At 37.3% G+C, this 22,394-nt stretch overlaps 1 protein-coding gene across 2 annotated transcripts in view; it reads left to right on the forward strand.

Annotated features, from left to right (window-relative positions):
- The window catches only part of Cntnap4 (contactin associated protein family member 4), a 312,074-nt gene that overhangs the window by 251,152 nt on the left and 38,528 nt on the right, over positions 1-22,394 (forward strand). For both annotated transcript variants that reach the window (XM_004659600.2, XM_045141713.1), the window contains exons 16-17: positions 4,535-4,705; positions 6,391-6,609. In XM_004659600.2, the coding sequence (XP_004659657.1) occupies positions 4,535-4,705; positions 6,391-6,609 (390 nt within the window). The remainder of the gene's footprint in view (positions 1-4,534; positions 4,706-6,390; positions 6,610-22,394) is intronic.

Below are 22,394 nucleotides of genomic sequence, written 5' to 3' on the forward strand. Positions count from 1 at the left end.
TCCATTTGTTTAACAACAACAACAACAAAAATCAGCGGATTTATTGGGATACATATAATTGAGGAATTATTTTGAACTTTATGATGGTTACATTGATAAAGGAAATCTTTTAATTTTATTCCTTTATATCATTCTATGTTCCTTATATTGCACACACACACACACATAATCTATATATCAATATATACATCTATCATCTACCTACTTATCTATCTATCTAGAACAAAATAGACAAAAATATCTGCATTTTTGGCATTTATATTCACTTAGAGAGAGACAATAAAAATCAGTAAAATATATGTTCTGATAAGCATTAATAAGAACTATAAAGAAAATAAATAAATAGATGAAGAAAAGATTAATTTAAAATGGGATGGTCATTAAAGTCTTACAAGAAGATGCATTCAAATGAAGATCTGGCCAATAAGGGAGCAAGGCCTGTACATGCCTTTGAAAGAAACTTGAGATAGAGAGAGAAGCAGGGCAGCCTTGCAGATGATGGGAATGTAGCTGATATATTCAATTAATTAAAAAGTTGGCAAAGTGTTTGGAGCACAGTAAACAAGGGGGAGAAAGGTGGAAGTCATAAAAGAATATAACCAGAAAGGAACAAAAGGTTTTTGTTTTTCAACATAAATGAGATTTGAGAATATTAGCGAGTTCTGAGTAGAGGAATGTTATGATTTCTACTTATGTTTTCATGAGAATGAACAGAATAGGATCAAAACACTATTCTGTGTGACATCAAATTATTATCCCAGCAGAGATACTGTAATTGTTCAATACATGCATTCAATAGTAAGTTAGGATATGGTTATAGTGTGAATTTTGCTATGGATAAAATTTGACGACTGTTGATTGGGTTGCAACAAAACAAGTTAAAAAAGACACTAAAGTGTTTCACCTAATAATCAATTAGAATAGAACTGTTATTGATTGAAATGAGAAAGAATCTTCCAGGGTAAAAGAGTTGCAAAATAATACAAAGAGACACATTTTATATTTATTAAGGATGAAATACTATCAGACATTCAAATGGTGATGTGGATTTATGAGTCTGATAGTTTCAGACTTCTGGCATTTGTTCATATGCCAAGAATATATTTAAAACCACAAAATACAACATCTGGAATTTCTGTATTCTTAGAGGTCAATAGAGAAATTCAAAGATGAGAAATACACTGTGTGCTTGGAAAGAGGTGATGTCTAGTCCTCCTCCAAGAACATGGGACTCATATGAAAGCTTTAAAGAAAAATAATGATCATACAGTAGGGTTTAGTGCTCTCATTTGTTATGGTGTTATATTCAACCTGGATACACATATGGTGTTCTTTAGAAGGATGAATATACATATGCCTGATCACCTATGAAGACTCATCAAGTTCTATATGCAGGAATCATTATGTAATAAGTGTAGTGTGAAAAATTTACTAGCTCTGTGTTTGATAACAATGGCCAATATAATAATTCATCAAATTCATTACTATATGAGTGTTCTCTAAGCATAGTGTGTATTATTGCAAGTGTATTCTAATGTCCAATGCATAGAGTGACTACTCAAAAATGATAATGTCTGTACTATGAGGTATATATGGATACAGATACAAAAGATATTCTGATCTTTTTACATTTATAATTGGTGAGAATGTTAAAATAGTTTATAAGACAATAATGTGAATAACAAGCTACTTTTAAAAATATTTATTCATTTGAGAGAGAGAGAGAGAGAGAGAGAGAGAGAGAGAGAGAGAGAGAGAGAGAGATTGAGAAAGGAGAGACAATGGGCACACCAGGGCCTTCAGCCACTGAAAATGAACTCCAGATACATGTACCACCTTGTTTATCTGGCTGATGTGGATCCTGCGGAATCAAACCTGGGTCCTTTGGATTTGCAGACAAGCGCTTTAACCACTAAGCCATCTCTCCAGCCCACAAGTCACTTTTGACTATAACCAAGTGAGTAAAGGAGTATTACTTCTATTATTGTGCATTTAATGAAAAGCTCTTCATTAATTTAGTCCTTATGTACTTCTGATGTGGCTTAAGGAATCTCCCACTTCTTCCTCTGGAAGCCTCTTTATAGGACTTGTAGCTTCCTGTGCTGTTGCAGACCTCTCCTCTTTCTCCTCCTTGCTTCCCTGTCCTCCTCTCTCTGGGGCTGTCCAGATTCTCCAGGCTTTGCAGGGCATAAAGAGCTGAGATATTAAATGCCAGCAACGTTATTCCATTGTGTCAATATTGGCCTTGGCTCTCTTTTTTATTATCTTCAATTAGTATCAATTTCTTAATTTCATAAAGTGTCCTTACTTCATATTCTACATACTATAAATTTGTAAGATAGGGTTTGCTAACTAAACAAAGCATACTATCATGTGTATGCGTGATTTAGCTATCCAACTAAATTGTTTTCATCACTATAAATGTATTCATGGTGCAGAGAGCAGCAATTCAAGGAGTTGTTCTTTTGTTTCAACCAGTTCCCTGAAGCCTTCAATAAGAAGATTTATTGGGTTAGTTATAATGCAACATGAAACAAATGAAATGTTGTTTTATAATGATATTATATAACTTAAATCTGCAGTTGTGAGTGTTCCCTTTCTGAGCACTCACATTCTCATTTAATATTCCATATTTTAAAATTATATTCCATAATTTTAAATTATAGTGTTATTCTAATTTTGTATATAACATTTCAAGAGAAATGTATGAATTTCCTACTAAAAGTAGATCAGGTAAGATTTTAAAGAACACAGATATATTGTTATCCCTGACTTGACATTTTTCATTTGGGCACATTCTCTCCCAGGCTAAGATCAAAGTGTCTAGGAACAGTAATAGCTGTAAGAAGGACATAATGAATAAGCTTGGTAAAACAGTCACACACACACACACACACACAATTATATGTATTCACTTGACCCTCAGGAGGGGGTTCCTTCAAAGTAGATTTTCAGAGGAATAAATTCAGCTTTATTTATTTATTTATTTTATTTTATTTTATTTGGTTTTCCAAGATAGGGTCTCACTCTAGCCCAGGCTGACCTGGAATTCACTATGGAATCTCAGGGTGGCCTCGAACTCACAGCGATCCTCCTACCTCTGCCTCCCGAGGGCTGGGATTAAAGGTGTGCGCCACCATGCCTGGCTAAATTCAGCTTTAAATTGTCTTCTTGCAATGGAAAATTGACTTTTGAATCAAGAAAAAACAGAAAAACACCAGAAAAACAGAATAAAAAGAGCTGTAAGTATTGTTTGGCCCAGGATTTAGAGAAAATGAGTTAAAATATAAGGAGCATGTAGGAGCAGAATTTAGTTTATGATTTTTAACTAGCTGGGTATCTGTTCACTGCTAACACTGCTGTTTCTGTCTCCAGAGGATCAATACATCTTCCTTGTAGGAAGATAATTTAGAAGGGAGAATTTGATCCAGTGTTGGGAGGGCGTGGGGAGGCAGTTGCTTCAAACTAAGATGTATGTTCCTAGTTGATTTGCAGAGAACTTCCTGGTGGCAGCTGCGATGCATAGCTCATTTCTCTGATAATTCTCCTCATCAACTACACATATCCAGCTGGATTTCCCCGCTGTCAGCTCTGTCTTTATACTTAAATTTTATTTTCATAGTTCCATCTATATAACACACACAGTATTGTCTTTAACCGAAAACACAGATATCTTCAAAGGACATGATTAAAAAGTTGCATTTGGACAGCAATTATAATTAAGAACAAGATTTTTTTTTAGATTTCTAAACTTATTTCAAAACTCTGAAACATTCTTTATCTACTCTGAGTATCTGTAAATGTTCTGAGAATATTTTTCATCTAGTTTTCCCTTATAAGCAAAGTAAGGGATGATTTTTGAATGAATAAAACATTTTCATAGTAATATCTGTGTAGCACAGAGCAAATATGTTTTGGCCGTTAGTTACATTAGAATACTAAGGATGCCAATCTCAGTTTAAAATGTTAATATAAACATTAATAAACTAAAAATATTAATCAAATGTTAATAGATATAGCTGAAAATGTAACTGTAAAGTGTTTCTCTTATAGTACAACCTGTGAACTTTCAGGGATTTTGTTAGTTAAAAAAAGTAGATACTTAAATTTTCAGGATATACAAAATGAAGTAATTAATCAAGGTTTAATAGATCCTTCAAATATTTATTTGGCAGAAGATAGTATTTTGTCTGAAGATTATATATATATATATATATATATATATATATATATATATATATACATACATACACACATATACATACATACATATGTATATATGTATATACATATATATACACTACAAGATATATATATATATATACCCTTCTTGTAGTGAGAATTTCATTCCTTGTGAAGTCTCTCATCTACCTCTATGCCTTGCATATTACATAGGTGAAAGTAACAAAGGATGTAGGTTTGTATGGCAGTAAATAGTAAAAATGTTAAAAATAGAAAGTATAATTACTGTTATGGCATTCATTGTCTGGTATACATTTTTCTTCATTTTCATTTACTTTTTCTTTTTAAACAGGGTCATTTTGGAATGCAGCTTCCTTCAATACTGAGGCTTCATACCTTCATTTTCCCACTTTCCATGGAGAGCTTAGTGCTGATGTGTCTTTCTTTTTTAAGACTACGGCTCTATCTGGGGTGTTTTTAGAGAATCTGGGAATCACTGATTTTATTCGAATAGAGCTCCGCTGTAAGTGCTTTTTCCAGAGAAGTCAATTGGACGCAACCACTTAGTAGTCATTCCTTTGACTTTCAAGGAACTAAGGTTCCTGTTTTACTAAATCATTTCATGTATACATTTAGAAAATGCTACTATATTGATATTGTTTATTGAAAGAAAATGGCTTGATATTTAACAAATGATATTGGGAAAGTTATTGATCTATTTAGTAACAATTAAAGAATAATTTAAAGAGAAATAATTAAAATCTATGGCAATTTCTGTTAACCACAGAATAAATAATTTAATTACAAAAGTACTTAATTAACCACTCAATGCATTGATATACTCATTGGCTTCTATTAATATCATAATATCAAACATAAATTGGATGCTATAATTACATAAACTTTGAGTCACTGAAACAATTATTTAACATAAACAATGACAGATGCTTGGTTTATATCCTGTCTAAATATCTTTACTGTTTATAAATATGGAAAAATATTAAGGATAAATTTCTTAAGGTCTATGATTTTATGTGTATGTGTGTGTGTATAGTCATAAAATATTCCTTTTTATAAATTTTATATTTTTTCTTAACAACATCCATAAGTATAGACAATAAACCATGATAATTCCCTTTCCCACAACATTCCCATTTACTTTACTCAATCTTTTCCCCTCACATCACTTAGGCCTGTACACCCAAAATAATCTGGTCTTCTACTTACATATATACAATACCATCCCCTGACCATAAAATATCCTTGAGTGTCAGTCGTTAGGAATAGTGTCTGTCTATTTTTTAAAATATTTATTTATTTAAGAGAAAGATGGAGAGGGAGAGACAGAGAGAGAGAAAAGGAGAGAATGGTACACTAGGGTCTCTAGCCAATGCAAACAAACTCCAGACCAATGCACCACCTTGTGCATCTGTCTTTGTGGGTCCTGGGGACTCAAACTGAGGTCCTTTGGCTGTGCAGGCAAACACTTTAACTGCTAAGCCATCTCACTAGTCCCATCTGATTTTTTTTTTTTTTTTTTTTTTGAGCCAAGGTCTCTCTTTGACCAGGAGCTCACCAATGAGGCTAAACTGACAGGTCAGCAAACCCAGGTATGCTCTTGTCTCTGCTTCCCCAGAGCTAGGATTACAAGCCTAAGCACCACACCTGGCTTTTTTTTTTTTTAATTTTTATTTATTTATTTGAGAGTGACACAGAGAGAAAGACAGATAGAGGGAGAGAGAGAATGGGCGTGCCAGGGCTTCCAGCCTCTGCAAACGAACTCCAGACACGTGCGCCCCCTTGTGCATCTGTCTAACGTGGGACCTGGGGAACTGAGCCTCGAACCAGGGTCCTTAGGCTTCACAGGCAAGTGCTTAACCACTAAGCAATCTCTCCAGCCCCACACCTGGCTTTTGATGTGAGCTCTGGGTATTAAACTCAGGTCATCAAGTGTGCAGTGCAAGCGATGTACCAATTGAGTTATTTCTGCAGTCCAAAATCAACAATTTTTAACAAAAGGATTATATCTTAACAGCTCATTCCATACCAGAGGACCTGGGCCTATATAGATGTTATTGGTGCCTACCCTAAAAATCAAACATTATGCTTAGTGAGTGCTTTGTGGTGTTGTTATTTGTCAGTGTGTTGACTACTCAGCTCCGTGGCACATGCACTCACTTATACAATATTCACATCTTCTATTTGCAGCTCCCACAACAGTGACCTTTTCATTTGATGTGGGGAATGGGCCTTTTGAAATCTCAGTGCAGTCACCCACCCACTTCAATGACAATCAGTGGCATCATGTCAGAGTTGAAAGGAACATGAAAGAGGCGTTCATTCAGGTGGATCAGCTCCCGCCAAAGATTCAAGCAGCTCCCACTGATGGGCATGTCCTTTTACAGCTCAACAGCCAACTCTTTGTGGGTAAGTTAACTTGTCTGACCATTGGTCATTTGATTTTATGATGACTATGTCAAAGGCAACAAACAGCAGTGACAAATCACTATTGAAAACCCCTGTTCAATATGTGCCAGGTATTTGGTTCCTTCCCTGTAACAAGCCTGTTCTACAGGTTGATTTGCCCTACTCTACAGAAGTGATGACTAAGGCTCAGGGGATTGGCTTGCCTTCATAAATCTACCTAGTTGAAGGGTCTCAAATTTGTATGTGAGCAGTTTCTTAATGTAACAGATTGTACAATTTGCTCCATTTTCTTTATTACACAATGCTTATGGTATGCTATTGGAAATGCTTATCTTTGTTCTAACGATTGAGAATCCTCTCCTGTAATACTAGCTAAAGCTAACCAGTGATCATCCCCACCCCATACACCATGCACCAAAAACAGACCAAAGACTGGAAAGAAGAAAAGGAAAAGAGGAGCAAAGACTCACTCAGGTATACCAGTTCTGCTGTGATTTTCCTTCATTTTGCCCATTGTTTGATAACCCATATTATTTACTAGATATGTTTACTTGGCATTTATACACTTGGTAGGGGATATTTTTATGGAAATGTTTGTTTTATTTGCATTTTGCTAATTATTTTGCCAAACTTAAGGATAATAAAGTTCAAGAAATGATCTGTTATTTGATCCCTGCTCATGCATTTCAGTGTAAATAAAGAACACAGATGCCATGAAGCAGGATAAAGTGATGAATAAGAAATTATATCCCAGACATCTTTGCACAGCTATATTTAGAACAGAATCACCAGCTTCTCCATCATATCTTCAGTTGCCTAACAATCTTATTAACACTCACTGCAAGGGATGAAACTGTTTTTTGACATGTTTGATAAACACATATTTAGGACTTCTGTTAAATTTATGTACTCATTATATTCATTATTCAGTCTTTCACTGAAAAATATAATTAATGAATAGCTTCCATGACTAAGGCACTCTCATAGGTATTCTAATCATGAACCTGTGGCCACTCAGATGGCTTATTTAAAGGTCTAGAAACAATAAAGAACACTTGAGCAGAAATATATAACTTTTCTCCTAATACCACACTAGGAGCTCAGGCAGGAAATTGACATAGATATTTCTTGAATTTCAAAAAAATGAGAGATGGTCACAACAAAAGGTATGGCAATTTAAAATCTGTCAGTAGCTTGGAAATAGCCTTACTATTCTTGGAAATTGAGAAGGCTGAAATTGTCCTCGAACTTTTCAGTGAAATATGCTGCAGTTTGCCTGTATATGACCTTTCATCCTTGGAATGAATTTCAGCTTCACAGAGATGGAGTCACTATATATTGTATCTGATAGGAACCCTAGCCTTAATTTGATTTCAGGTGGCTGTAATGAAGTATCCTATGACATCAGAAAACTGTGTTAGAACAGGCTTGGGTCTTTTGCCATCAATCATGCACTATAATTTGAATAAGGATCGAAGAGATTTCATCTTTATTGAGGCAATTAGTTGGGCCTTTGACAACTCCATATGTATTCAAATTTAAGAGCAGAAGTGACACTGGAAATTGTTTTTTTTTTAAAAAAGGAAATCTTGACTGTGCTTAAGTCAAAGTTGATAAAAATTCTAAAAGAAAAGGCAGAAAAAAAAAAGATCTCTGAAAATATTACCTCGCTATGAGCAGAGATCTTCATTCTTTCTTACAAGTGGGAATAAATGGACATGATGCAGTGTGATGATGCTAAGAGAAGGACCCATAAAAATACCCTACAGTCTTGGATAGAGCCATTCCTGGCTGCCAGGATTTTACCTAAGCAGCCCCCCCCCCACTTGTTACCCTTACTACTCTGTGGCACATTCTCTTTCAAGTGAAGATAACGTGCACATAAGACATAATAGTAATCCATCCGTTTACATTACTATCAAACAAATCAGAATGTTTCTGTTTTTAAATTTGCAGATAAAGATTTTTTTGTCTCACAGGAAGACTCCATGAAAGACAAATTATAATTAAAAAGGTTAATGGTTACACTGAATTAGAGCACAGTGGGTGACAGACTAGCAAAAAAATCACTAGTAATTAGAGCCAATTTGACGAAGCACTTACTATGACCAAAAAAGTTCTTTCCTTCCTAAGAGTATATTTCAGTGGAACAGACAGTAAGGAAATTAAACAAAACACTCTCTATATACAAATACATGTATATTTTTGTACATTTTGTCAGTGATTAAGGGAGTGAAGTAAAAAAATAAAGGAAGAACAGTAAAATAGGGAATATGACAATGAGACAATGAGTAGTGAGGCAATGATTAGTATTGGGAGTGTCTATCTGAAGCAGAGACGTGGGGAGGCTGCTTTCTGAGGTCTTGGCACTTGAGACAGAGAAAATTATGTAAGAGAATCACCCTGTGAACTGAATGAAAAGATTTACAGGTCTCAGGAATATGTTCAAGGTGACATGAATGAGTTTTAGGGGTCTCAAGAATAAGGTGAAAAACCAGGGTGACTGGATAGATTGAATTGAAGGAAGTCAGGGAAAACTGCTTGAGTTATATACTAGACAGTAGAAGGCCTGTTCAAGGAAATTTGTATTGTATGCTAAGGGATAATGGAAGAGGAATAATGTAGTTTATGTTTTCCAAGTTCTGGCACACTGTTGCAAGGGACAAGGATGGAGAAAATCAGGAAGCCATCGTAGGAGTCTGTGTGAGGAATATCAGTAGTGGTATGGCTAGAAATGTTGAAATGCAGGGTAGAGACATAATTTACATGTAGCTTGATTCAACCTGCAAATAAATTGGGTATTGCTGCTAATGTTTTATGACTTACCCATGATAATGTTTTAGAACACAAGATGCTCCTTTGCAGGTCTGTGGCTTTGTATTACTTCCCAGTTTATACTTGCAACTCAAGTTAACTTTTCTTGTTTTCTTCCTTCATCTTAATTTATAGCAGTGATTAAAGCTGTCCCCTAGTCCTGCATCTAGACAATATACACAAGTGATATACTCACCAAGCTTCAGACAGCCTTATAGTCCTTTTTACCAGTCAAAGAAAATAATATCACCTGCTCCATCTTCCTCAGTAAATCACACCTACCCTGTTATCATGTGCTTACTAGGAAACCCAGCTTCTCCATTCAGAGATTCCGTACAACACCTGCCATGTGTGAAAAGACCACTTGCTTGGCAAATGTTGCTTCACATATTGACAAATATGTGAGATTTAAGTCTTATTCTGCTCTCAGAGCCTGTGACTCCATGGGTGACTGTGCATCTCTGCAGTTTTAAAATGTAATTGATTTTCTGGTTGAAATTTTAAAGAGTAATTTAATCTTCCCTTACTCACAAGTTCAGGAGTTTAATTTGCATTTCTGCCCATCTTAAAAATAAGTATAACCAATCAGTATTTTCGAGTAATGTAATGACTATCTTTTATATTTGGGTGTAGGGACAGATGAGTGAAATAAACATGATTGTGTAAGTTAAATCTACAGGTTTTTTTTTTAATAAATTTTATTTATTTATTTATTTATTTATTTGAGAGCGACAGACATAGAGAGAAAGACAGATAGAGGGAGAGAGAGAGAATGGGCATGCCAGGGCTTCCAGCCTCCGCAAACGAACTCCAGACGCGTGTGCCCCCTTGTGCATCTGGCTAACGTGGGTCCTGGGGAACTGAGCCTCGAACCGGGGTCCTTAGGCTTCACAGGCTTAACCGCTAAGCCATCTCTCCAGCCCAAATCTACAGTTTTTTAGCATGACTTTACTTTAATAAAATGTTTTAAATGTAGAGATTACTGATAATAATGATAATAATAATAATATTCAAATTTACATGGAAGTATAATCTTTATAGATGTATGGAAAACTGAAAGTTAAAGTTCAGCTTAGTCTGAGAGGGTGGTTATAATTATAGTATTTAGGTGCAAAGATGTGTCTTTTTATATTCAAACAAATTTAGTAGTAAGTTACTGTGGAAGACTGGCCCAGAAATTATGATGCTTGCTTTTAGAGTCTAAGAATGCAAGTTTGATTCCCCACTTCCCATGTAAATCCAGATGCACAAAGTGGTCCATGCATCTGGAGCCTGTTTGCAGTGGCTGGAGGCCTTGGTGCATCCATTCTCTCAGTCTGTCTCTCTCTGTGTCTCCCTGTTTGCCAATAAATAATTTTAAAATTCTAATTTGTTATGAAAATATGTTTAAGATGATATCTTGAACATAGACATGAAAATAAAATGTTGCAGGTACTTGAAGAAATGCTAATTATGACTTGTTATATTCTCCATTTCACTGATAAGGAGGCTAACAATATCCATTACTTTTGTACTTTTACTAACATCTTATTTTATGAAGTAAATGGTCTTGATAACAGCTCAGAAGTGGCCAGTGCAATGAGATACATAAAAAAGAAGTTGGTGTATTTTCTCAGTTGCTCACTCTACCCCTGCCATGGAGACAAGGGTTTGTTCACAGCATAGAGTGGAATTCTAAGTCAGCAGTGCTTAAATTTCCTATGAAAATGAGTAAAATTTAAAAGAAGATTTTTTTTTTTTAAATTGTGATCCCCTTGGTCAGCAATCATATGTGGTAAGTGAAAAGGAGTAAGGAATGATATGTGCAACCAGGGTTCATCTAGGGTCAAGACATGAGAAACGAGGACTTTAACAACCCCAAAGTTTACAAATGTCAGAACAGTTATTGGAGTGATTTGAATCAGGTGTCCTTCATGAACTCATGTGTTCGGAATGTTTTGAGCCCCAGATGATGACAATTTGGGTTGTGGAGTCTTGCTGGAGGAGGTGTGCTGTTGGAGGCAGACTTATGGGCATTATAATCAGCTACCCTTGCCAAAGCTTAGCTCACACTCTTGCTGCTCTTTTCCACCTGTATGGCAAAGGTGATGTCCAGCTTCTCCTCAAGACTGTAATCCCAGATAAAATGTTTCCTCCCATAAACTGATTTTTGGGGGGGAGGTTTGTCTCAGCAATGAGAAGGTAACTGCAACAGTTATCTTTACCTAATCTTATTGTAGAAGGCCGTGCATGGTGAAGAAAAAGGAATAACAACAAACAAAAATCTTTGTAGGAGCAAGTGGGAAAATTCAGCAGCTATGTAATATGGTACCCAGGTTGGAAATGAGAATGTCAGTGCAATAAATATCTCTTCCCTACTAAATTATACCAAGCATAGTGTTGCATCACATCATCACATCACATCTTATTTCATAATAAAAATGATGCAATGGGCTGGAGAGATTGTTCATTGGTTACTTGTGCATGTCACTAAAGCATGAAGGCTGTCAGGGCAGGAGCCAAGTTTGATTCCCTAGAACTCATATACAAATCTGGGCATGGCTGCACTCATCTGTGACCACAACCCATGCAGGGAGAACAGAGGTGACAGAATTGCTGATATTTGCTAATGGACAGCAGCTTTGAGTTGAGGAAGCAGCCTTGTCTCAAGGAAATGTGCAGATGAACCATAAAAAAAGGATACTTGACATTCTCCTCTGGCCTACGTGTGTGTGTGTGTGTGTGTGTGTGTGTGTGTGTGTGTGTATGGGTTGTGCACACCTCCATGAATACATATATACATCATACATCAAGCACACACTCCACACACATAGCCACACACAAAAATGATGTTTAATCTTGTGTTCAATTCCCAGCTCTTTAACTTATTTGTTTGTTTGCAATGTTAGGGATTGAACCCAGGTCCTTGTGCATGCTGGACAAGGACTCAACTATCATGCTATGTTCTCAGCTCATCTTTATCCATGGAAAAAATTATTCATTTAATGTGTCTATTTGTATACATGATGTTTGCATATGTAAAGGTTTGTAGTGTTATGGTGTATGTGTGGAGGTTACAGGATAACCTTGCTTCATGGTGTTGATTTTCACTTTCCATTTTGTTTGAAACAGGGTTTATCTTCTTATAGTTTGTTGCTGGACAAAGTAACAACTATCCAGCCCATGATCTTAGGACTTTCTTGATTGCAGTTTCCATTGCCATAGGTACAGTGAGATTATAGAAGCCTGGTATACTGGTGTCTGGTTTTATGTAGGTTCTGGGGATCCAAACTCAGGTACTCAAGCTTAAATAGCAAGTATTTTACCCACAGAGCCATATTCACAGCCCTCATCTCTCTCCTTCTTCTTATTTGTGACACCAGGTCTTTGTCATCCTTTTAACATGCTTTTACTTTGCTTTGTGTGTGTGTGTGTGTGTGCACACCCGTGCACATGCATGCTGTATGACTTATTTTAAACTTTGTAATTGGTATATTTTACTCTGGAAAACAATTTTAGATATGAGATGCTAATCAGCGTATTGAACCTATGCCCTTGACCTTGGTATAACACTAAGAAATTAGTGTCCATAGTCACTCCTGTTATCATATGCTCACAAACATTCTCTAACCACAGAAATGATGGAGAGCAAAGAATCAATCATTTCTTAAACTGAAATGTGACAGTGGTCATTTTCTATTTGGGTTTGTAAACTCAGCATTTTTTTTCCCCCAGAAGCTTCTTAAATTAGCCTTGAATTGATTTTCATTCAACCAGCTCTGCAATTTTTGTTTCCTGTCTAAATTCTTTTACTGACAAGTTTTCACACGAGTTAAAGTCCATTTCAGTATTCTGTGACTAGAACGTGAAAAAGTAAGGACCCCTGACCTCGTCAGAAGACATTTATGTTACATTTGAATTGCATCAAATCAGCAAAATTTATTGAGTATCTAGAGTGAGCAGTTTCTAAATGCCATATGCAAAGGTTGATCTTGATCCCTAAGCATGTGCAAACTCCAGGCTATGCAGGAGTAGCACCTGGTATCTTTTGCGATATTAATAGTACCAGTAAAAAACTACTATTTTTATTCTTGTGTACTACAGATACATCTTTGTGCTCTGGGACAGGATTGTGTGAACATGTTTTCTGTTGGGCACAGGAAAACCTTCCTCTGAGGAGACATGCATGACCATATGCCTAGTCACTCCAGATAGGGCTAATTGATAGAGCAAAGTACAATTGCACCAAAAGAAGTTTTTGTGAACCAGTGAGTTTATTGGGGTTACTGACCAGGGTGAGGGGTTGCTTACAGGAGCAATGGATGACTCAAAGGCAACTGCATCACCTAAAGCCCACCCCAGTATTGGAGATGACTCACAGAAGCTATGTACGCTGCACAACCTGCAAGCAGCTCAGTAAGTAGAGTCTTGAGCACACTACAATACTTTCAGGCAGCCCAATCAGATTCTCTCCAAAAGCAGTTGTTTCCCTTTTATATAACCTTATGGTGGGTACTTGCACACTTTCCTCCAGACTTGACCTCTTGTCTCCTGAGCTAATTAACATTAGTCAGTGTCTGCTCTTCAACAGTTGTTTATCATTCAAATAATCTTGAAGAGTGGTCATGTGATATTTTAAGCTTCAGCACTTCCATATTTCATCACCTGAACTTCATCTTCATTTCAGAAGGGAATATTTCAACTCAGAGGAATCTGCTATACTACAGACATATATGTTGGGGTTTGAGAGAGAGAGAGAGAGAGAGAGAGAGAGAGGTGGGGGAAGTGATATGGCCATATCTCTACTAATCATTTGGATGTCCTATTATATGAAGTGGCTATTCAAATTTGTTGCCCATTACCTATAGAAAACTGAATTTGGAATATATATATTTGTCATATGCTTATTCCAAATATCTCCTAGCTTTTATGATCAAAGATATTCTTGATCTTCATGATTTGTGGTTTTCATATTTTAAGGGTGTCTTGAGCAGAAGTTCATAATTAGAAGTATCCCATATTTTTCTTTTTTATAAATTTTCAGTGTTTGATATGCTAAATCCTACTCATGGTAAGGGAATATCAAATAGACTTATGTTTGAATAATTTTTATTTCAGTCCAATTTTCTTTTGTAGTAAATGTGTTCCCTCATTACCAATTCAGTACAACAAAGGTCATATTTCTCTTTAATGTTATCATATCATTTGTTTTAATTATCCTTTTCTTTCTACATGTGAGTATGCTTTTCATGGTTAATTTAAGAACTCATTAATATACTTTTCAGAAGACCAAAGGGACACACCCTTCCCTAATGTATAACCCCAGGGCCATGTTTACATGACTAGGTTTGGTTCTAGGAAGAGGGACTGAAAGCTCCATCTATGAGACTTACTTATACCAGCTGATTCTTTTCCCCTATCATAATTTTTTGATCATGAGAGAGAATGGTGCCCTTTCTCTCCAGGATCCCAGGACTTTGCATGGAGAACAACATTGCATAGTCAAATTCAAAGCTGAGCTTTCAGTCTGAAAAACTGTGTTAGGTGACAATATTTCTGCAAGGCCATCCTCTGTAGGGGGACAGGCTTTATATATCAAGATGGCTAATCTCCTGACATGGTCCTAGACCCAGCCTGCATGTCCTATTGAGTTCTTACCTTACCCTGGTTTGTGGTTGGTTCCTGACCTGACTTTATTTACCTTTTGGCTTTTCCATGCTAGTTTCTATATCCTTGACTTCTAAAGGGAAATAACAATTGTGATATTTTTCTTTCTCTAAGGCTCCTGGGGCAGTTATGAAGTTGCTCCAAATTAATCTTCAATAATATTCAAGCACTTGCTTTAAAAAATCAAAGTTTGATCTCAATGCCACAAAATAGTGGAAAGTTGGCATAGGAAGGAGCCAGCTCCAATTCTGTGACAATAACATCTGTCACTTAGACTAAGTTCCTGAGAGTAATGAATATGATGAAAGAAGAGGGCTGATAGGTAAAACCTAATTCCATCTTCACTGAAAACCTAGCCCAGTTATTTCAGTGCAAGACCTCAATATTGTCATGTAGGTGGACAGAGTCAGTTAAATTCAATCACATGGAAAGTCTTGGCATTTGCTGCACAAGATACTCAGTGTTTGTGAAGTTCCGAAATTCATTATGTCTGATATAGCATGGCAAGTAAATTGATAGAAAATTAATTGGAAGATAGTTCCAAACATAATAGCTCAGCAGAAACATCCAGAATCAATTAATCAACCTGCAACTCATTTTAATTGGACATACTCTAACCCTGGAAAGGCATAGCAATCTTTAATTAAGCTCTCAGGCCCAATCGTATTTACATGAGCCATGTTTCTCAGAATAGTTACATCTGAAAATATAGTTACTTATTGGAAACCTAATGGTAAAGTAAAAATCCTCGACACGTGCAGGACTGTAGTAATTAGACATTATGTTTTCTGATAAAGATGCCATTGAAACACTTTTATTAGATAAACATTAGCTCTTTGAAATCCCAAGATAAGGAAGTGTTATTTACAAAGCTAGGTGATGATTTTCTTCTCACGATTATTAGGCTTATTTTTTGTGTGTATATGTATGTGATGTGTGAGCGGGAGCATGTGTGGAAATCACAGAACAACGTCGAGGTGTTGGTCCTGTCCTTTCACCTTGTTGGCCATGAAGAAGGCCAGATTAGCTGTTCCATGAGCTTCAAAATCTCCTGACTTTGACTTCTATTGCTGTAGGCATGTTGGGATTACAAACTCTTGCTCAGGCCTCAGCAATGGCTTGTAATGTTTTGGGGGCATCAGGGGCCTCCCTGGCCAACAACTCACTGGAAGGTATCCCATCCCTGGTACTGAAAATTTTCTAGTAACAACCTACAGCTCCTGAGTGTTCCATTGTCCAAAAAGTAGGTTTCCACCTGATTTATTTATATCTGCTTAGATTTTTACTAGCCCTCCCTGCACCTTTCCTTTACTCAGTCTCTTCCACTGACCTCACTTAGGCCTTTTCACCCTCATTAATCTATTCTTCTACTTACGTATATACAATACCATCCTATTAAGTACCCCTTCCCTTCCTTTCTCTTCCCTTTATATCTCCTTTCTAGCTCACTGGCCTCTGCAACTGAGATTTCTTCATTCTCAAATAGAAGTCCAATCTTCTATAGCTATGATCTACATATGAGAGAGAACATGTGACATTTGGGTTTCTGGGCCTGGGTTACCTCACTTAGTATAATTCTTTCCAGATCCATCCATTTTCCTGCAAAATTTCATAACTTCATTTTTCTTTACTGCTGGTTGTAAGGCTTGTGAAGCAATAACCTTCAACTGTTGGGCTCCTTCCCACTCAGGTAGTGTCGAGGGAAGAACCAGGCCTGCTGGTTCCTCCCTAGGGATTGAGGTAGGATGATGAGCATCGGACTACTGCAGAAAAACCGGGAGTCTTTTTGAAGCAGGAACTCACTTTCTTGCTACAGGCGGGTGTTTATATAATGTTGAGAACAAAGGCGGAGACTTTAGGGTGGGGTGAGATGTAAGGGCCAATAGCATACCGAGACCTCTGAGATGATTGGTTCTAAGTGCCCACGACTAACTTCCTGTGTGGAAGTGGCAGGCCAGAGGCCATTTGGCCCCCTGCTGAGTCATAGCTGGGCTGAGGCAGTTAGGCTCAGGAAGTTCCATTAGGCCTTACTTCCCGGCCTCTCAAGGCCCAACATTCAACCACAGAGCCATCTCCCCAGCCTAAGCTTGTATTTCAGGTGCACACACACACACGCACACGTGTGTGTGTAAATGTATACATATGGTGTCTGTTAGTAACTCTGCCCTCTAGCATTCTTTACTTTGTATCGCTTTCTACCATTAACACAATGCAGTAACAATGAAGATTTTTTTAAAAATTATTTGTATTAGATATGGACATATTTAATATGTAAACAACACATGGTGTTCTCTCATTCCTTCCAAAGAGGCCCTCTTCATTTGGGATGGAGGTCAACCCTATGGGGACTGTGGGTCATGGATTCTGGGGGCAGCAGTCAGCTATGAGTGAGAGGCAATGTCATTGTGCATAGTCTCCCAACTTGTGGCTCTAACAATCTTTTGCCCCCTCTTTTGCAAAATTCCCTGAGTCATGTTGGGTGCATTTTAAGTCTACTTTAGTGATGGGCTCTTAGGAGCCTCTGGATTTCTGGGTTGGTAATGAAAGGCCCAAGAATTCAGAAGCTCAGAAATACTATCACGCTCCAAGGGGAGCTTAAGCGGGCCCCCTGCATACCTCAAACTCCAGGCTTTACTCTCTGTTGGAAGTAAGTAAAGAATCCCTCTTCTCATTATATCAGAGCCCACTCCTAATATAAAACTAGGTAAAAAGGGCATGAGATAGCCCTCAAGGATGGGAAATGAGTAATGAAGTGAACCACTTATTTGGTTTCTGTAAATAGCCTGCACTATAAGCCTTACACTATAAGCCTTAATAGCCCACACTGTAAGCCTTAGTAGCTCGCACCATAAGCTGTAGCAGCCTGCCTCAGACCACCAAGGTCATAGGAGGCTGATACCATACTCTGCTACCCCCACCTAAGGAATTGTGCAAATGCTGACCACCAAGGTCATAAGAGAATGATTGGTCCACGAGGGGCTTGAACAAATTAAACTAATTGGCTTAGAAACTATGGGGTAGCACAAACTGACTGGCTAACACCTTGCGGGCTCCTGATATTAAAAAATGATTGGTCTAATGCACAGGCTTTGTTAGAAACCCTATAAAAACTGTCCTGTTCCTGCATTCGGGGCTCTGCAGTCCTCTACCCCTGTGAGGTGTACAACTGTGGGCCCCAGCACGCTTGGAATAAAATCCTCTTGCAGTTTGCATCAAGACCGCTTCTCATGAGTGATTTGGGGTGTCGCCATATCCGGGCAGAGTGTGGGGGACCCCCTGCTGGGGTTTTTTCCTTCAGTAAGTGCTGAATGTCCTCATTGTCTATCTCCTTCACCCTTGTGCTGATATCAGGTTCACTGAGAAAGCAGCACTCTTGCTCATTTCCCCAGTTTCTCTGTGTTTCAGCTGGGGCTAGGGTGAATTACGTGGAGTTGTCTGTCTCCTCATGTCCCATTCCCATCTGCAAAATAGTAGCAAAATCTCCAAAGGAGAGTAATGTCAGCACTGGTTAAATGGAATAACCATTATTAATTTAGATAGAATTTAAAGGGTATAGACCCTCTTAGAGCCCAAGATTAGTGGGATCGTGACAATGGAAAGCAAAATTGTTATCTGGATATGATTCTGACTTGTTTCCCAGTTCCAGATATGTTTTCCTTTCCACTGAGAAGATCCATTAGATAATCCAAGAGCAGTTGTTTGCTTTTGAGTCACTTAGACTCAGATAGATGTTGGCCACTTTCCCCCTTGTAGCTCATATAGCACCTTCCAGAACTAGATGGGCTAACTGTTGGGAACTGGCTCTCTTCCGGATTCCAACCAGGTCTTTCTTTTTTTAAATTTTTATTATTAATTAGTCTTATACTCAGTGAATACAATCAAGTTAGTATCATTGTTAGGCTCATCCATGTCCTGCCCCCTCCCCCTGGCCCTCCTTGTTGAGGTATATGGGTCATGTATTGTGGAGTTAGACCACAGTTATGGGTAGGAGAAATGTCTCTGCGTATCATGACCCAAGGTTTGGCTCTGACATTCTTTCCACCCCCTCTTCCATAAAATTTCCCTGAGCCATGTTGGGTTCATTTTGGTCTACTTCAGTGATGAGTTGTTGAGAGTCTCTGTGTCTCTGGATGTCTGATTTGGTAGGAGTTGATTGTTCTCTGTGTCAATCTCCTTCATTCGGTGCTGGTACCGGTTCACCTAGAAAACAGCACCCTTGCTTGTTTCGCCAATTATTCTTAGTTTCAGCTGGGGCTCTTTTGAGGTATGATGGGGTGGTTCTCTCCTTAGGATCTGCATCTATCTGAAAAGGAGAAGCAGATTCTCCAATGAAGAATAAAGTTAGTACTATACAAATGAGATAACCCACCAGATATTTCCTTGGTATGTGCTGACAGCATTTGGTGTCTTCAGCAGTAGGATCTTACCATTATCTTCAGGTGGGTAATGAAGTGCTCTGACAGAAGTCTCTCTTGTTTATTCCAGGAGAAATTTTAGGTCTTTCTGATCAAAAGCTCATTGTGTAGGTTAACTGTGTCCTGGTACAGGGAATTATAGGACAGTGCTAAAAGGTGGGGGGCGGAGGAGAAAAGGATAGAAAAAAAAAAGAGAAAAAAGAGAAACAGGCGAAATTTCAGGTTAGGCTTCATGTCACACTCTCCAGACCACTTCAATTCAAGTGCTCCCCCTAAGATCCTGTTGAGGTTTCAACCTTTAGTCTAATGTCCAGGATATGGGATTCTATGGTTATCAGTTCAATTTGGGTTCAGTTTTGTGTCCTCCCTCACCCTTTCCCTTCCTTCAATCCCTACAATCCTTATTGTCCAAGCATCAAAATGCTATTCAGATATGTCAGCAACTCGGGGTTGATCCAGGTAAGGAACTGCAGATGAGTGCTAACATGCGATCATTGTCTTTCTATGATTGTGTAAGTTCACTTAGTGTGATCTGTTCCAAATTCGACCATTTTTCTATAAATTTCATTATGTCATCTTTTTTCTTACTGCTGAGTATAATTCCATCATTTATATATACAGCATCTTAATAACCTATTTGTCCATGATGGGCACCTGGATTATAGTTCTTAGCTATTATTAATAGAGCAGCTATATACATGATTGAGCAAATATCTCTGAACTGAGGTGTAAAGCTTTTAGGGTAAATACCCAGTAAGGGAATAACAGGGTCTGTTCATAACTCTATATTCATCCTTTTCAGGAATCTTCATATTGATTTCTGTAGTGGTTGTGCAGTCTTACATTCCTACCAACAGTGAGTGAATGTTCCTATTTCCCCACATCCTCACCAACATTTGTTTTCATTTGATTTTTTAAATGTTTTTAAATGTTTTTTAAATGCTATCCTTACTGGGGTAAAGTGGAATCTCATAGTTGTTTTAATTTGCATTTCACCAATGGTTAGGGATGTTGAACAATTTCTTCTGTGTGTATTAACCATTTGTAATTTTTCCTCTGAGAATTCTTTTTTCAGTTCTCTGTCCCAGTTTTGGAGTGGGTTGTTACATTTTTTTATTGTTTAGGCTTTTTTGTGTGTTTTTTGTAGATTCTAGATATTGGGCTTATGCCAGTGATATTACTGGCAAAAATTTTCTCCCATTCCGTGGGTAATTGGCTCTGCTTGTGTTATGTTTGTCTGTGCAAAAGCTTTTTGGCTTCATGAGATTCTATTGTTTCTGTGATTGTTTAATTTCCTGGGCTGCTGGGGAAGTCTTTTCAGGAAGTCTTTTTCCAGTCTTAATTCGTGGAGCATGTCTCTTGTTTATTCTTCCAGTAGTTGAAGAGTTTCAGGTCTTATATTATAGTCATTAATTCACTTGGACTTGGCTTTTGTGTATGGAGAAATGAGTGGGTCTAATTTCATTTTTCTACATATGGTCATCCAATTTGTCCATCACTATTTGTTGTCTTTTCTCCAGTCTACATTATTGGCACCTTTGTCAAAGATGAAGTAGCTGTGGTTACTTGACCTAAGGCCTGGGTCTTCAATTCTGTTCTATTTATGTATGCTTCTGTTTTTAATGCCAGTACCATGCTGTTTTTATCACTATGGCTTGATAATATAGCGTTAGATTGAGTAGGAGATAGCTCCAGAGGTGTTTCCCCCCTCCCCTTAGGGTATGTTCTGATTTCTAAGGCCTACTGCCATTCCATATGAACTTTGAGGTCACTTTTTCAATCACTGTGTCCCTGTGAAGAATGATGCTGGTATTTTTTTTTTTTTTTCTTTTTGGTATTGAATTAAATCTGTATATTGCTTTTGGTAGAATAGCCATTTTCACAATATTAAGGAAGGTCTTTTCAACTTCTCAAGTCCTCCTTGATTTCTTTCTTTAGTTTTTTTTTTTTTAATGTTTTTATTACGTAGGTCTTTGTCACCCTTGGTTAGTGTTATTCCAAGGTATTTAATTTTTTGTTGTTGTTGATATTGAAACTGAGAAAGTCTCAGGGATTTCTTTCTGTGTATATTTGTCCTTTGCATATAGAAAAACTACTGATTTTTGTGCATTGATTTTGTATTCTGCCACTTTACTGGAGGAATTAATCATCGTTAGATGTTTTGAGATGGAGATTTTGGGTCACTTATGCACAGGATCATGTCTTTTGCAAATGGGGCTGATTTGGCTTTATCCTTTCCAATTTTTATCTCTTTTATTTCTTACTCTTTTCATATTGCCTGAGCTAGGATGTCTAGTACTATGTTGAAGAGCAGTGGTGAGAGTGGGCCCCCTTGTATTGTTCCTGACCTTAGTGGGGACTCCTTGACTCTTTCCCCAATAAGTATTATTTGGGCTTTAGGTGCTATGTATATATCTATATATATATCCATATCCACATCCACATCCACATCCACATCCACATCCACATCCATCTATATCTATATCTATATCTATATCTATATCTATATCTATATCTATATCTATATCTATATCTATATCTATATCTATATCTATATCTATATCTATATCTATATCTATATCTATATCTATATCTATCTATATCATTTCTGTCTGTCTATCTATCTATCTATCTATCTATCTATCTATCTATCTATCTATCTATCTCCTTTATTGAGTTGAGATATAAACCCTCCATGCCTAATCTTTCCAGCATTTTGATCATGAAGTTGTACTGTGGTTCTTATGATTAAGTTTATTTGTGTGGTGTATTACATTGACCAGTTTCTATATGTTGAACCATCCCTGCATTCCTAGAATGAAGGCTACTTGGTCAAGTGGATAATGCTTTTGAAGTGTTGTTGAAATTGGTTTCCAAGGATTTCGTTCAGGATCTTTGCATCTAAGTTAA

The sequence above is a fragment of the Jaculus jaculus genome, chromosome 1 (assembly GCF_020740685.1).
Source record: "Jaculus jaculus isolate mJacJac1 chromosome 1, mJacJac1.mat.Y.cur, whole genome shotgun sequence".
NCBI lineage: Eukaryota > Metazoa > Chordata > Mammalia > Rodentia > Dipodidae > Jaculus > Jaculus jaculus.